The sequence below is a fragment of the Melospiza melodia genome, chromosome 10, assembly GCF_035770615.1.
Source record: "Melospiza melodia melodia isolate bMelMel2 chromosome 10, bMelMel2.pri, whole genome shotgun sequence".
In the NCBI taxonomy this organism is placed as follows: domain Eukaryota; kingdom Metazoa; phylum Chordata; class Aves; order Passeriformes; family Passerellidae; genus Melospiza; species Melospiza melodia.
The window spans coordinates 15,633,073-15,647,269 of NC_086203.1; the positions used below are offsets into that span (position 1 = coordinate 15,633,073).

General features: G+C 60.4%; 2 protein-coding genes across 3 annotated transcripts; both read left to right on the plus strand.

The window, feature by feature from the left end:
- The first annotated feature begins 158 nt into the window (after nucleotides 1-158).
- On the plus strand, nucleotides 159-4,437 carry NPRL2 (NPR2 like, GATOR1 complex subunit). Of its 2 annotated transcripts, none has more exons than XM_063164293.1 (11): nucleotides 159-270; nucleotides 409-500; nucleotides 1,010-1,178; nucleotides 1,422-1,530; nucleotides 1,814-1,950; nucleotides 2,224-2,321; nucleotides 3,209-3,245; nucleotides 3,359-3,452; nucleotides 3,527-3,644; nucleotides 3,849-3,991; nucleotides 4,277-4,437. In XM_063164293.1, the coding sequence occupies exons 1-11, from the start codon at nucleotides 199-201 to the stop codon at nucleotides 4,342-4,344; spliced, it is 1,137 nt and encodes a 378-aa protein (XP_063020363.1). In that variant the 5' UTR covers nucleotides 159-198; the 3' UTR covers nucleotides 4,345-4,437. The 2 variants fall into 2 exon arrangements, with proteins under 2 accessions (XP_063020363.1, XP_063020364.1); XM_063164294.1 differs by having other exon boundaries at nucleotides 3,389-3,452.
- A 123-nt stretch (nucleotides 4,438-4,560) lies between these two features.
- On the plus strand, nucleotides 4,561-14,136 carry ZMYND10 (zinc finger MYND-type containing 10). Its single transcript, XM_063164519.1, has 12 exons — nucleotides 4,561-4,655; nucleotides 5,133-5,241; nucleotides 5,742-5,858; nucleotides 6,861-6,914; nucleotides 7,000-7,152; nucleotides 9,005-9,093; nucleotides 9,376-9,476; nucleotides 10,658-10,830; nucleotides 11,115-11,240; nucleotides 12,982-13,103; nucleotides 13,278-13,403; nucleotides 13,868-14,136. Exons 1-12 carry the CDS (start codon nucleotides 4,561-4,563, stop codon nucleotides 13,947-13,949), a joined length of 1,347 nt encoding a protein of 448 aa, XP_063020589.1. The 3' UTR covers nucleotides 13,950-14,136.
- Nucleotides 14,137-14,197: the final 61 nt, after the last annotated feature.

Genomic DNA, 14,197 nt, shown 5'->3' on the forward strand with positions numbered 1-14,197 from the left:
GCGGCGCGGGCTTCGATTGGCTGAGGGGGCTGTCCATCAGCACTAAGGCCCGCCCCGCCGCGCTGCGGCGCCCTGAATGGCGGGAAGTGCTGTCGCTCAATGTGAGGGCCCGCCCCCCGCGCAGCCCTGTGACTCCGCGGGAGCGGCGCTACGGTGGCCGGCGGGGCTGGGCTGGGGCTCGGCCGCTCGGGTCCCGCCATGGGTGGCCGCATCGAGTGCGTGTTCTTCAGCGAGTTCCACCCCACGCTCGGGCCCAAAATCACCTACCAGGTGCGGGGCGAGCCGCCCGGGGCCCGCGGCGGGGGCTGGGACTGGACCGTCGGGGAAGGGAGCACAGGGACAGGGGTGGTGGGCTCTCCCCGGAGCGGGACGCGCTTGGCTGGAACGGAGCCTCCTGTGCCGCCGCAGGTCCCCGAGGACTTCATCTCCCGGGAGCTGTTTGACACCATCCAGGTGTACGTGATCACCAAGCCCGAGCTGCAGAACAAGCTGATCACCGTGTGAGTGCGGGCAGAGCCTCGTCCCTGTCCGGGAGCCACTGTCCCGGCGGGCCCGGTGCGGAGCACGGCTCCGTGGGGAGCTCAGCTCGGTTCGGAGCACAGCTCGGTGCGGAGCGCAGCTCGGTGCTGTGGCACTGCCAGCGCTGGGCTCCTGCCCCGGGCCAGCAGGGTCACTGCTGTGTCCCAGGTACCCGTGCACAGGGGGGGCGCTCACATTTGGGGTGGCTGGTGCTGCATCTGCTGCTCCGCCAGCCTTAAATAATGCAGGAAAGTCAGACCAGTCAGGAGGGCTGTGCGGGTTTCCGAAGCAGACTGGTTCTTCTTCTGAGGGCTCTTTCCTCCCCGCTCCCCCTTCAGCCTGTGATTTGCGCTCCGAGCATGTAGGGCTTAGGCACCATTTTTCCTGCAATATAAAGAAGCCCCTACCTGCAGAGCCGACTGGGAGCCCTCCCTGTGGGGGACTGGAGGCTGCCTGAGGGCGCAGGTGCAGGTCACAGGTGTCCCCACAGGACGGCCATGGAAAAGAAGCTGATCGGCTGCCCCGTGTGCATCGAGCACAAGAAGTACAGCAGGAATGCTCTGCTCTTCAACCTGGGCTTCGTGTGCGACGCCAGAGCCAAGGCCTGTGCCCTGGAGCCCATTGTGAAGAAGCTGGCTGGGTACCTCACCACCCTTGAGGTGAGGCTGGGCACGGCCAGGCTGCCTCCCCACCCACCCACAGAGCGTGGGCACCTCTGCAGGGTCCTGGGGCACGTGGGGGCCACTGGGCATTGCTGGGACAGGGGCTGGATTTACACTGAGGAGGGGATTGTGCTACTGCTTTCCTACAGATCAGATCAGTTGTAAAGGGGAGCAGGATCTGGGCTGCTGTAGCCTGTGATCCTGTGGGGAGCAGCTGACTTGACTTTCTGCTCTCTTCAGCTGGAGAGTGGATTCATCTCCAACGAGGAGAGTAAACAGAAGCTGGTTCCCATCATGACCATCCTGCTGGAGGAGCTGAATGCCAAAGGGAAGTGCACCCTGCCCATAGGTATGTCGAGAACAGGGCTGTGCTGGGAGACAGCTGGGCCATTCCCTGCCCAGGTTGGCTCTGCCTGTGCTGCTCCCTGCAGCTTTCTGCCTGTCTGTGCATGGATCTGGAGGTGTCTGAGCCAGCCTTGCCCTAACTGGCTCCAGGGGATGGGTGGGATGGCGTTATGGGCTGCAAACACCTTGTTGTGTGTGCCATTGTGGTGTGCTGGGATTGGTGGTTGCAGGCTCCTGAGGGAGCACTGTTTTGCATGGAGACTGAACTTTCCCCTTTTCCTGGGCAGATGAGTCCAACACCATCCACCTGAAGGTGATTGAGCAGCGCCCAGACCCCCCCATCGTGCAGGAGTACGATGTCCCTGTCTTCACGCAGGACAAGGATGACTTCTTCAACTCTCAGTGGGATCTCACCACGCAGCAGGTCCGTGTGATTAACACTTTGAAGGGGATCTGTTTCCAGACCACTGGGGGAGTTGGGCTGTCCTGGAGATCCCCACATTGGTGAGCACAGTTTGGTGCTGCCCTTGGCATTGTGCTTGAGCCTGTGAGCAAATCATTCACCAGTGCAAGGATAAAGCACGCTTGGGGATGGAGCCTGCCCATCCCAGCTGCTCCCAGATCCAGGGGAGCTGCTTGGGCTTCAGGCTGATGCCTCAATGCTCTGTGCCCTTTCCCTCCTGCCTCTCCCTCCCAGATCCTGCCCTACATCGATGGATTCCGGCACGTCCAGAAGATCTCAGCTGAGGCTGACGTGGAGCTGAACCTGGTGCGCATCGCCGTGCAGAACCTGCTGTGAGTGAGTGCCCCCCGTGCAGAACCTGCTGTGAGTGAGTGCCCCCCGTGCAGAACCTGCTGTGAGTGAGTGCCCCCTGTGCAGAGCCTGCTGTGAGTGAGTGCCCTCCGTGCAGAGCCTGCTGTGAGTGAGTGCCCCCCGTGCAGAACCTGCTGTGAGTGAGTGCCCCCCGTGCAGAACCTGCTGTGAGTGAGTGCCCCCCGTGCAGAACCTGCTGTGAATGAGTGCCCCCCGTGCAGAACCTGCTGTGAGTGAGTGCCCCCCGTGCAGAACCTGCTGTGAGTGAGTGCCCCCCGTGCAGAGCCTGCTGTGAGTGAGTGCCCCCCGTGCAGAACCTGCTGTGAGTGAGTGCCCCCTGTGCAGAGCCTGCTGTGAGTGAGTGCCCCCCGTGCAGGGGCTGCTGTGAGTGAGTGCCCCCCGTGCAGAACCTGCTGTGAGTGAGTGCCCCCTGTGCAGAGCCTGCTGTGAGTGAGTGCCCCCCGTGCAGGGGCTGCTGTGAGTGAGTGCCCCCCGTGCAGGGGCTGCTGTGAGTGAGTGCCCCCCGTGCAGAACCTGCTGTGAGTGAGTGCCCCCCGTGCAGAACCTGCTATGAGTGAGTGCCCCCTATGCAGAACCTGCTGTGAGTGAGTGCCCCCCGTGCAGGGGCTGCTGTGAGTGAGTGCCCCCCGTGCAGGGGCTGCTGTGAGTGAGTGCCCCCCGTGCAGAACCTGCTGTGAGTGAGTGCCCCCCGTGCAGGGGCTGCTGTGAGTGAGTGCCCCCCGTGCAGGGGCTGCTGTGAGTGAGTGCCCCCCGTGCAGGGGCTGCTGTGAGTGCCTGTAGGACTGCCCGGCCCAGGGGGGTGGGGGCTGCCCCAGGGCTGCTCTCACCCTTCCCTGTCCCTCTGCAGGTACTATGGGGTTGTCACTCTCGTCTCCATACTCCAGGTGGGTTGGGCCGTGGGGCTGTGAGGGGAGTTGGGCAGTGGCAGGGTTGGGGTGGGCCAGGCCTGTCTGTCAGAGCTGCAGCTGAGCAGAGCTGCTCTCCCATCACCCTCCAGTACTCCAATGTCTACTGCACCACACCCAAGGTCCAGGACCTGGTGGATGACAAGTGCCTCCAGGAAGAGTGTCTGTCCTATGTCACCAAACAAGGTACAGTGACGCTGCCTGGGGATGCTGGCCCAGGCAGGGGGACAGGGCAGCTGAGTGGTGACTTGTCCTTGCAGGGCACAAGCGAGCCAGCCTCAGGGATGTCTTCCAGCTGTACTGCGGGCTGAGCCCTGGCACCACCGTGCGAGACCTCATCTCCCGCTACACCCTGCAGCTCCAGAGGGTGGATGAGAGGTCAGAGCCCTCCTGATCACACCCTGAGGGTAGTGGTGGCACTGGGGGCGGCAGAGACAGTGAGCAGGAAGTACTCAAGCCTGTGTCTGTGGGGTAGGAAATGGGAGGCAGTGGTGGGGCATGTGGAACAGAAGAGAATGTGGGGAGCTGAGCCATTTGGCACCTTGGGGATTGTGGTCCCATCTCTTTGCTCCTCATCCCCAGGAGGCTGATCCAGTTTGGTTTGATGAAGGGCCTGATCCGGCGGCTGCAGAAATACCCGGTCAAGGTGGCCCGGGACGAACGCAGCCACCCCGCCCGGCTGTACACGGGCTGCCACAGCTACGACGAGATCTGCTGCAAGACTGGTACGGATCCACAGGATCCTCTGCTCCGTGTGTGTGTGCCCCAGGGCTGCTGGGGGACACGGCCACGTCTGCCTGCCCGCAGCCGGGCACCGGCCCTGGGTTCTTGCCCCTTTGGGAGCCTTCAGACTGCAGGGACTATGGGCCAGCTCTTCTTCAAGCCAGGCTGCCAAGCCCATGTTACCAGGGGCAGGGTTTGGGGACCCCACCCAGCCTCTGACACCGCTGCTGGGCGCCCCACTGACACCACACTGAACCCCACTAACATCGCACTGTCTTCCTCCCCAGGCATGAGTTACAAGGAGCTGGATGAGCGCCTGGAGAATGACCCCAACATCATCGTGTGCTGGAAGTGACGCAGTGATAGCCCTCTCTAGAGCTGTGTCCCCTCACGCGTCCCCGCTGTGTCCCTCGCTGTCCCCGCCGGCCGCGGCCGCTCCTCCGCGCCGCCAGGGGGCAGCACAGCCCGCCCCGCCCCGTCCCGCGCTGCCGCTGCCGCCGGCCCGCCCCGAGCCCTCCGCGCCGCCAGGGGGCGCTGTCGGCGGCGCCGTTGCCACAGCGACCCGCACGCCATGGCCGCCGTGCCCGGGCCGCTGCCGCCCGCCGAGGCCGAGGCGCTGGTGCGAGCCCTGCAGGGCTCCGAGCTGCGCGACATCGGCGGGCAGGGGTGCGGGGACACGGCCGTGCGGTGTTTGTAGGGGGAGAACATGAAAGAGGGACTTTAAATGTGGGGGGTCCCCATTGGGGCTGTGGGAGCACAGGACGGGGCCCTGTTTGGGGCCTTCCCAGGGGTCGCAGTGGGGGTAAGGGGGGTTCCCAGAAGGTTTTGGGTAGACAGGAGGAGTCCTGGTTCTGAGGCGGGGTGAGAGAAGGGGCTGCAGTTCTGGAGCATTCCTGGAGGGCCCAGGGTGAGGAGGGGTCCCAGCTCTGGGTGTCTGTGAGGGTGGGGGGTGATGGAGGGGCTCCCCCTGGGTCTGTGCTGTCCTCACTGACAGACGGTGCTCTGAGGGCAGCAGGGCGTGCTCAGGGGAGCTCAGGGCACAGTTTGGGGCTGGGGTTACGGAGCAGGTTCCTTGCCTGAGGGACCCTCGCAGGGCAGCGCCCAGAGCTCTGTGGCACTGGTGTCCCACTGGCTGCCCCCCAGATGGCTGCGGCAGCACGAGTACGTGGAGAAGCTCAACATGCACGGCATCCTGAGCGCCTCAGCGGGCCAGGAGCAGCTCCTCACCGAGCTGCTGGTCAGCCATGCCAAGGTGAGCCTCCCTGGGTGCAGGAGTGATCCCCGTGCTGGCCCTCAGCCTCCAGCTGGGCTTGCCCTGTGGGCAGTGTGTGCAGTTTTGGAATAAAATGCTGAATAATGTGTTATGTCTCTGGAAAAGACGTTTGACTGGTGGTGTGCCAGTTTGGTTTTTTAAAAAATTAAAGGTCAAGCTGTGGTATTTCTACTTTCTGGTGTCTGGTTTCTCTCTTGGGGGTTGTTTTGGTCCCCTTGATGCACTGGTCCCTCCAGTTGCAGATCTCTGCCCTATGCCTGAGGGGTGCCAGTCCCAGGCTGTGAGGTTGTCTGGACCTGGTCAGCTCCTTGGGGTCACCTTCCCCTCTGCAGCCTCAGGAGCTGTGCCCTGCTGTGAGGAGCTGGAAGGGTTCAGAGTGCCCCTGGGTGACTCCAGTGGGGCTGACCATGAGCAACAGACTGGTCCCCCCTGCAGCCCTGGTCTGAAAGGCCTCACTTCCCCATCCCTTCCCTGTCCAGATTCCTGTTCTCATAGGGGAGCTGATCTCTGTGGAGATCTGGAAGCACAAGGTCTTCCCCGTGCTGTGCCGGCTGCAGGACTTCAAGCCGAGAAGCACCTTCCCCATCTACGTGGTGGTGAGTACAGGGGTGCTGGAAATGGGTCAGACACAGCTCTGCTGGAAAAGAAATGTCACCCTGAAGGTCTGGGGGCTGAGATGGGCAGTGGGACACAGGAGCAAGGGCCTGGTTTCCCAAAACCCATACAAGCCCATGGCCTTGGCCCAGGAGGGACAGGGACCCAGGGAAGCTTGGCTTTGTGGAGAGCTGTCCCCTCTGTGATCCCACACAGGGGCTTGCAGGGGCTGCTGGGTGCAGCAAAAGCCATTCCTGAGGCAGCTGTGCTCCTGGCTGTGGCTCCCAGTGCTGCCCCTGCTCCCTGGGGTGTTTTTTCCCCCTCTGAGCACTGTTTTTCTCTAGCCAGAGGCTCTCCAGTGTTATGTGCCTCTGGGCTAAGAAAAATGTAACTTTTTAATACTGAGCTCCTGGGAGCAGTGGTCCCTTGGGCCATTCTTGGCAAGGGAGTGATCTCCAGATCTGGGCTTCCTTGCAGTGGGATGCAGCCCTTGAGCTAAGGAACATCTGCCTGAGCCTTGGAGGTTTTAACCCATTTTCAGTCCAGAGTAACACCCTGCAGGGGCAAGGTGGTGTTTTCCCTGAGCAGCCAATTGCCTCAGGGCAGCTGTGCCATAGCTCCCAGTCCTGGACAGGGCTGTGTGCCCCAGTCCCAGCCCTGCAGAGCACAGCCCTGCAGAGAGCACTGCCCCAGCTCAGGCACTGGCTCTGTTCTGTGCCAGAGCTGCAGCGTGCCCGAGGGCAGTGGCTGTCCTGCCCTGCAGCACTGGCTGAGCCCTGAAGAGCCCTGCTGGGAAGTGTGGCCCTCCATTGGGATGTTGGAGTGTCACAGGCATGTCAGCATAAATACCAACATGAACTGCATGAACTGGAGCTGTTTTGAAGGTTGCATCACTTGTGTTTTTCTCTTTGGCCACAGCTACATAAGCAGCTTCTCAGAAGAGCCATTTTCCCTGTCCCAGTGCTGCTCCACTGTCACTCACTGTTGCCATTGTCCTCCCACAGCTGCACCACGAAGCCTCCATCATCAACCTCCTGGAGACGGTGTTCTTTCACAAGGTGAGAGGTTGGGCTTTCCCAGCTGGGAAGCCCCTGGGGTGGAGCACTGAGGACGGAGCTGTGTGAGCCCCTTGTGGCTGTGCAGGAGATCTGCGAGTCAGCCGAGGACAGCATCCTGGACCTGATCGATTACTGCCACCGCAAGCTGACCCTGCTGGCAGCTCGGAGCACCGCGGCCCCAGCAGCGACCTCAGCAGAGCTCCGTGCTGAGCCTCTGGCCAGCCCCTCGTCCATGCAGGTCAGGAGAAAGCCCTGGAGCTCCCTGGGCACAGGGAGGCCTTTCCATGGGTGGCAGCACCTCCTGCCCACCTCGGGGTGTGTCTGGTGCTTCCCTGTGCCTGTGGCTGCATCCACACCCCTCCACCCTGCCCTGCCTGCTGCTAGTGCCAGCCTGAGGCTTCCTGCAGGGCATGCTGGGGAGCTGATGGGCAAAATATTCAGTAGAGGCGTTTGGCCATTTGCTGGTGCTCCTGGAAGCTGTGTGGATATCTCTCCCTGAAGTTTGGGAAGCCACCCCGGGTCAGACTGCCAGTACAGCCAGCCAGGTTAACCATGAGAGAGTTCTCCTAACAACCAGGAATTGTCCTCATGTCCTTCTCCCAGCTTCCTTTATTCCCTGAGAAACACCTCCTGGATCCCAGAGCTTTCCCAGGCAGCTATTCCCAGGCTGGCACACACACCCCTTCCCAGAGCAGGAGCTGTCTTTGCCTTCTCAGCACCTGGAGCTGCACAGCAGGAGGAGTGTCTGGGAGAGCAGGGCTAAAGGCAGAGCCTGGACCTCCCCTCCATCCCTTGGCTTGCTGCCCAAGCACATACTTCTCTCTCAGAAAAGGGAAGGAAGTGGAGGGATCTGGAGCACAATAGGGATGTTTTCCAGGAAATGTTTTCCCAGCTGGGGAGGGGAAAGGGGTGCCTCTGTTACTGCTTTTGACACGAACACAAAAACCCAGGCCTTTTCTAGCCAATAGGACTCTCAAAAGCACTCATCTTCCAGAGAGCCTGGTTTCCTCTGATTCATTCCAGCCTCTCCTGACCCTGTGTACAATAACCCCTGTGAAAAAGCTGTTCCTGCCATCTCCTGGGCTGTGGAGCCTGTTGTCCTTTGGAGCTGTGTATGGTGGTAACCCCTGTTCTGTTGTCCCCTTGACAAAAGACAGTCCCTGTCTCAAGGCAGCAGAGATGAGGTCTGGGTACAAGGAGGAGCTGTGGGACAAACCTCACTAGGGCAGTTTGGAGAGGGAGGAGGCAGGGAAGAGCCCACAAGGCTCTCTTAGTAACTGTGGGGCACCAGCACAGGGAGCACAGAGCTGCTGCCCACAGAAATCTGGACAGCAACTGCTGCAGTGGCTTTTTGGAGAAATACAGGAAGCTGAGGTCAGAGCTCTGCTCACCAAGTGTGAGCTGCACTGGGGCTGAGAGAAGCTCTGCCCAAGCCAGGGATAAGGAGTTGGCACTTCTGAGAATGGCCTGCCCTGGTCTCAGAGAGGCTGAGCCAGAGTGCTCAGGCTGATGGGGATGAGGGGAAGGGAAGGACCTGGGTGCCTGCAGAGCATGGCACAGCTGGGGGCTGGGATAACCACAGCAGATATTTGAGTTGGCTGTTCCCAAGCTGGAGAGAAGAGGCACATCCAGGAGGGGTGGAGGCAGGACTGCAGCTGCACCAGGGCCAAGTTTCTCCTTCCTCTTCCTCCTCCTCTGGTTCCTCTGCTGATCATGCAGCTCCTCCCTCCTTCAACCCTCACAGGTCTCTGCAGGGCCATGGGCCACAAGATGGTCCCAGAAAGGGGGAGAGGCAAAATTTGGGGCCAGCCTCTTTCAGGGGGTGTTCCTGTGCAGGAGCACTGCAGTCAGGAGCCACCCATGACCCATTAGGAGCAAGGACATGAGGGAAGAGCAGCTGCAGGCTGCAAGCACTTCTGTGCTGTGCTGGCAAACAGGCAGTGCTGGCACAGTGGAGACAAGAAACTTTTTCAGGGCTCTGTTTTCCTAGCCAGACTGTGGTTACCAGTGCAGTCAACAGCCTGTCTCTCTGTAGCTCCTGGGAAATGGGGCCTGAAATCCCAACCAAGGCTGCTGCTGTCCCTCCACAGGAGCTGCAGAAGCAGGCAGAGGTGATGGAGTTTGAGATTTCCCTGAAGGCCCTGTCCGTGCTGCGCTTCATCACTGACCATCTGGACAGGTAGGGGCCCAGGAGCAGCAGCAGAGGATGTGCCCAGCTCTGTGGGTGGGATTCCTGTGGGGTCAGGAGGGTCCCTGGACCCCCTTCAGCAACTTCACAGTGGCAGTGGCACTGTGCTCTGGGAGGAAACACAGCAGCAATCCACCCTGCTCCATGCTGCTCCTGGGAACTCAGATCATTGTTCCTCTCCTGCCTCTCCCAGCTGCCTCAGGGAGCTTTTGTAGATACAAATTCTGGCATTAATCTGTGAGTGCCATTTCTCCCTTTCTGTCAAATCTCCAGTCTGCCCCTGAGTGCCCTGACACGGATGCTGAACACCCACAACCTGCCCTGCCTCCTTGTCGAGCTGGTGGAGCACTGCCCCTGGAGCTGCTGGGAAGCAGGTATGGATCATGCCCCTGGTCTCTGGGACACTGTGCTGGATGTGCATCCCCTGGGATCTGCTGTGGGAGCCCCTGCAGAGCTGTTCCCCCTCCAGCTCCTCAGTGCTCCCTCCTGGAGCTGTTCAGCTCCGAGCAGCTGCAGCACAGCTGGGCTGGGGACCCGGCAGTGCTCCCAAACAAAGGCTGATCCTCACACAGGGCTGGGTCTCTGAGTGATCACAGCCAGCACTGGAGTGTAGCTCCTCAGCCAGCCCCACGTGCTCCTCTGAGGAGTGTTCTGCACACAGAAACACCAGAGTGCCTGTCCCAGCTTCTCTGCACCTTTTGGGGCAGCACTTCCTAGAGCCAGACATGGTCCCCCCCAGGCAGCAAACATTGCCCTGATTGTGCTGCTGGTCCCTGAGCTTCACTTTTGCCAAAGGCCCCTGGTCAGGCTGTGCCCATTGGACGTGGTGCCCCAGCTCTGCAGCCAGGCACGGCCCCCAGAGCCCCCCAGAGCCCCCCAGGCTGGCCCTGCCTCCCTGGGCCGTGGGAACCGCTCAGGGCAGGGCAGGAAGAGCTGCAGGGAGCAGGAGCTGTGCCTGCCCAGAGCAGCCCAGCTGGCTGCAGGAGCTTTCCTCCTTCCTGCAGCCACAAACACATCCCTGCTCCCTGCCTGTGTGCTGGGGCTGTGAGAGGGAGCTTTGATCAGGGCCCTGAGGGAGGGACTGCAAAGAGACGAGCACAAAGGCATTTCCAGGCTGTGCCGATGCAGGGCCACATCCTGCTCCATCCCCTAGAGCCACACAGTAGCTGTTGGAGCTTGTTTTGTCATCTCTGTTGTAGTCATGCTGCTTCTGGCTTTGCCTGGCAGAGGAAACTCGAGAAGAGTGACCATGCTGGTACCCCAAAATGGGTCTCTGCACCCACTCTGTTGTGTTGCCCACTAGTGCTCTACACTCCTGGCCAAGTACAGAGGGACGTGTCTCGGGGATCTTTTGTTCCTGCCACAGCAATATTGGTTTAATACATGTCTTTTCTGCTTTTCATGTTCTCTAATATTTTGCCTCAGTACCAAGTAGGCTGCTGTGTGGAGCAAAGGGTGGGAAAACTGAGGCAGAGGGTGAGCACAGGCCAGCATCCCCCTTCTGAGCTGTCTCCCCCCAGGCAGCACTGTGTCTCCCTGTCCTTCTGTCCCTCAGGCAAGCTCAAGAAGTTTGAGAATGGCACGTGGCACGTGGTGCCCCCTGAGGAGCAGGGGAAGATGACCAAGCTGGATGGGCAGGTGTGGCTCGCCCTGCTGAACCTGCTGCTCAGCCCCGAGTGCCAGCGCAAATACCGCTGCGATGGCTTCAACAAGAGCCAGCTCCTCAAGGTAGGACCCTGCAGCACCTGGGGGGCCTGGCCAGCACTGGGCACCCCCAGATATCTGTGCCCATCCTCACTGAGGGCTCCAGGAGCCAGTGGTGGGAGGACAGCAGATCTGTCTCTTTAGCAGCAGCAGCAAGGCTTGTGTGTGTGAGTGCACCTCGTGAGACCCCCACTGGTGTCTATGCCCCTGCCCCTCACATCCCTGCTCTTGCCCTGCTGCATCCCCAGCTCTCACTCCCTTGTTCTGACCCCTCTCCTTTCACTTTTGTCCCCGCTCCATGGCCACAGCTCCGTGCATTCCTGACAGATGTCCTCATTGACCAGCTGCCCAACCTGGTGGAGTTGCAGAGATTTCTGAGTTACCTCGCAGTGGCAGACCCTGCTCCTCCTAAAAAGGATCTCATCCTGGAGCAGGTATTCTGTGACTTTTCCTTCACCTCTGGATTAAGCTCTGGATTAAGCCTGATGGCTCCCTACCCTATTTTTCTTCCACCAAGCTCAGCTCTGGAGTGATGATGCCCTGGAAAAACAGCCAAGAACCCATCTCAGTTACACCCTTATTGCCAGCAAAGCTGCTGTGGCTGACGTGAGAGCCTTGTCCTGCCCTGCAGTGGCCAAGCAATCACTCTAAAAGCATAAATGCTGGGTTATAAACAGCTCTCCAGGTCACAGTGAGCCCCTGGGATGGCAGCTGCATGGGGCAGACATGGGCACTGGCTTGTTTTGACAATTAACTCTTCATTTGACATCTATCAGTGTTTTCCTGGTGAATTCTGGACTCCCCAGGGAAGTCCCCTTTTACAGCCCTGGTCTGAGGCTGCTTGGCACACTTGTACAGAGGGACATCATGATCTGGTAATAGAATCTGGAGTAAAACAGGTCCCAGCTGGTGTCTGGGCCTTTGGGAGTTTGGCCATGATGGTCTTTAAACAGCCAAGAGGTTATTGGGGGTTTTAATTCGTGTGGTGGTAATCTTTGGAGAAAAGTGTTTTAATGTGTTTCTACTGCCTTCTTGTGAGCTGAGGGGAGAAACTGAGTGTGGGGGCAGACCTGCAGAGAGGCTGCTGAGCAGAACTAGGAGCACAGAGGCTCTTCCCCACTGCCAGAGACTCCCACAGCACTTCCTGGAGGAGATGGGTCTGTTGGGCAGTGGCTGTCTGGGCTGTCCCCAGTGGGAGCATGCTGCCCCGTCCCAGCTGGCTGTGTGGCCTGGCAGGAGGGTGCTGTGCCCTGTCAGAGGTGCTGTGGCTGAGCTGGAGGCATGGCCCAGGCTGGGAGCTGGAGCTGGGGAAGCTGCAGACTGGCAAGCTGAGCTGTTGGGGCTGGGGATGGCAGCAGGGTGGATGGAGGTGGATGTGGATTCACACCCCGTGCCTTGACTGCCAGCGTGTTGGTGGCCCAGTGACAAGCAGCTGCCCTGCTGGGGACCTCCTCCAGCCCCCACCAGGCTGCTGCCCTTCTCCATAGCTCTGCTTTTGTGCCAGTGCTGCTGCTGCCCCTGCCAAGGCTGGGGCTGAAGCCAGGGCAGGCAGTGGGAAGCACACACATGGGCTCCCTGCTCTGTTCAGAGAGTGCTGAACTCACTCCTTGTTGCTGAGCCAAGCTAAGGAAAGGCCTTTTTTCCATTTGCCTGCTCCCAGAGCAGCCTCCTCCCCTTCCTTGGCTATTTTTACCCTGCTGGAGAAGGCAGTGCTGTTTGAAGCAGCATGGTCCCCTCCAGAGGCTGAGCTGGGCACGCTGCTCTTGGCTGGGATGTTCCTCTGGCTGTCCAGCCCTTCCCCGTTCGTTCATCTTCAGGGAAGTGACAAGCGGAAAAATCTGCTCAGACCAACGGCCGTGGAGCACGGGGTTCACACCACTGCCACACACAGGGTGCTGAGCTCCCAGGGCTTCCTTCTCAGCAGCCCAGGCCTCCAGGCTGAGCACCCATTCCCAACTGCACCCCAAAGGTTTGGCCTTGTTTCACCTCAGTGCCCACTGATGGTGGATCCGTCCCCTGCATGTACCCAAAAGCACACCCTGAGCACCTCTGCCTCTGCTTGCCCTCCTGGAGGGCCATGCTTCTTGTGCCCAGGCCTGGCTGCCTTCCCCCCAAACCACAGCACCCTTTTCAGGCTGTTAGCACCTCTTCCTCCTGCCCTGCCTCTCCCACCAGGTTCCTGTCATCTGGGACCACATCCTCAAGAAGAACTCAGGGAGGTGGGAGGCCATTGCCAAGCACCAGGTGAAGCATGCCTTCAGCCCCACTGATGAGGAGCTGAAGCTGCAGGCACGCAGGTGAGGCTGGGGCAGGTATGCAGAGAGCCCAGTGGGGCCATGAGCAGGGCTGGGGCTCAGCACTGGGAGCACAGAGGGGTCTGTGGCACTGCCTGGACATGTCCCCTCGGCGGCAGGGTGCAGCAGGGACAGCTCATTCCCTGTAAGCAGCCTCACCCCTCTCTGCCTGCACAGGTGGGCACAGACCTACAGCCTGGACATCTTGGAGGCTCTGGCCCCCGACAAGCCCCGCTGCAGGGTGTGTGGGGCAGAGGCAGCCAAGCGCTGCTCTCGCTGCCGGAACGAGTGGTACTGCTCACGGTAAGGGAGCCCTCCCAGTCCTGTGGGGAGGCTGATGTGCTGGGCTGCTGGGGGAGGAGGTGCTGGTGAGGGTTGTGTTGCAGCTGCGAGGTGCTGAGCTGCCTCTGCCCACAGTGGCAGCAGTGACAGGCTGGGTTTTCCGTGGTGACGCTGCCTCCCTCGTCCCCACCTTGGTAGGAAAGCATCCATGACCCTGTGGGTGCAGGTGACAGGCTGGGATGTGGCAGCTGGGACGGTGGCACTAAATTAAATCTCTGGTCCTGAACCATCTGGCAAGGTCTGGCATTAAACCTTCTTAACCCCCAGGACTGGGGCCACGTCCACCCTCCTCTTGGTCTAATGCTGGGCTGTATCAGCTCTCCCCCAGCTCCCAGAGGGGTGTGTGCTGGAATTTGTCCCTGGCTGCTTTGCCCCCAGGGATGGATGTGACTCCAGAGCCCTGAGAGCAGCTTCCCCCTCTGCAGGGCATGCCAGGTGCAGCACTGGCAGAAGCACAAGCCTGCCTGTGACCTGATGGCCAAGGTGCCGAATGTGGATGACCTGTAAGAAAAGAGGTGTCTGGCATCTGGCCAATGGCTCAGAGAGGCAGAGATTCCCCCAGCATGCAGCCCAGAGCTGGAAAGAAGCTGGCAAAGGCCCCTTCTGCCTGCTCGCAGCCCCAGGCAGGGTCAGCCTCTCCTCTCCCACCACCCCACCGTGCTGCCTTCTCCAGTAAAACTCCTTGTGCATTCCAGAGCTGCTTGGCTTTTGCTTTTTCTCTCCTAGCTGAAGGTAACAAACTGCTTCCTCCCCTC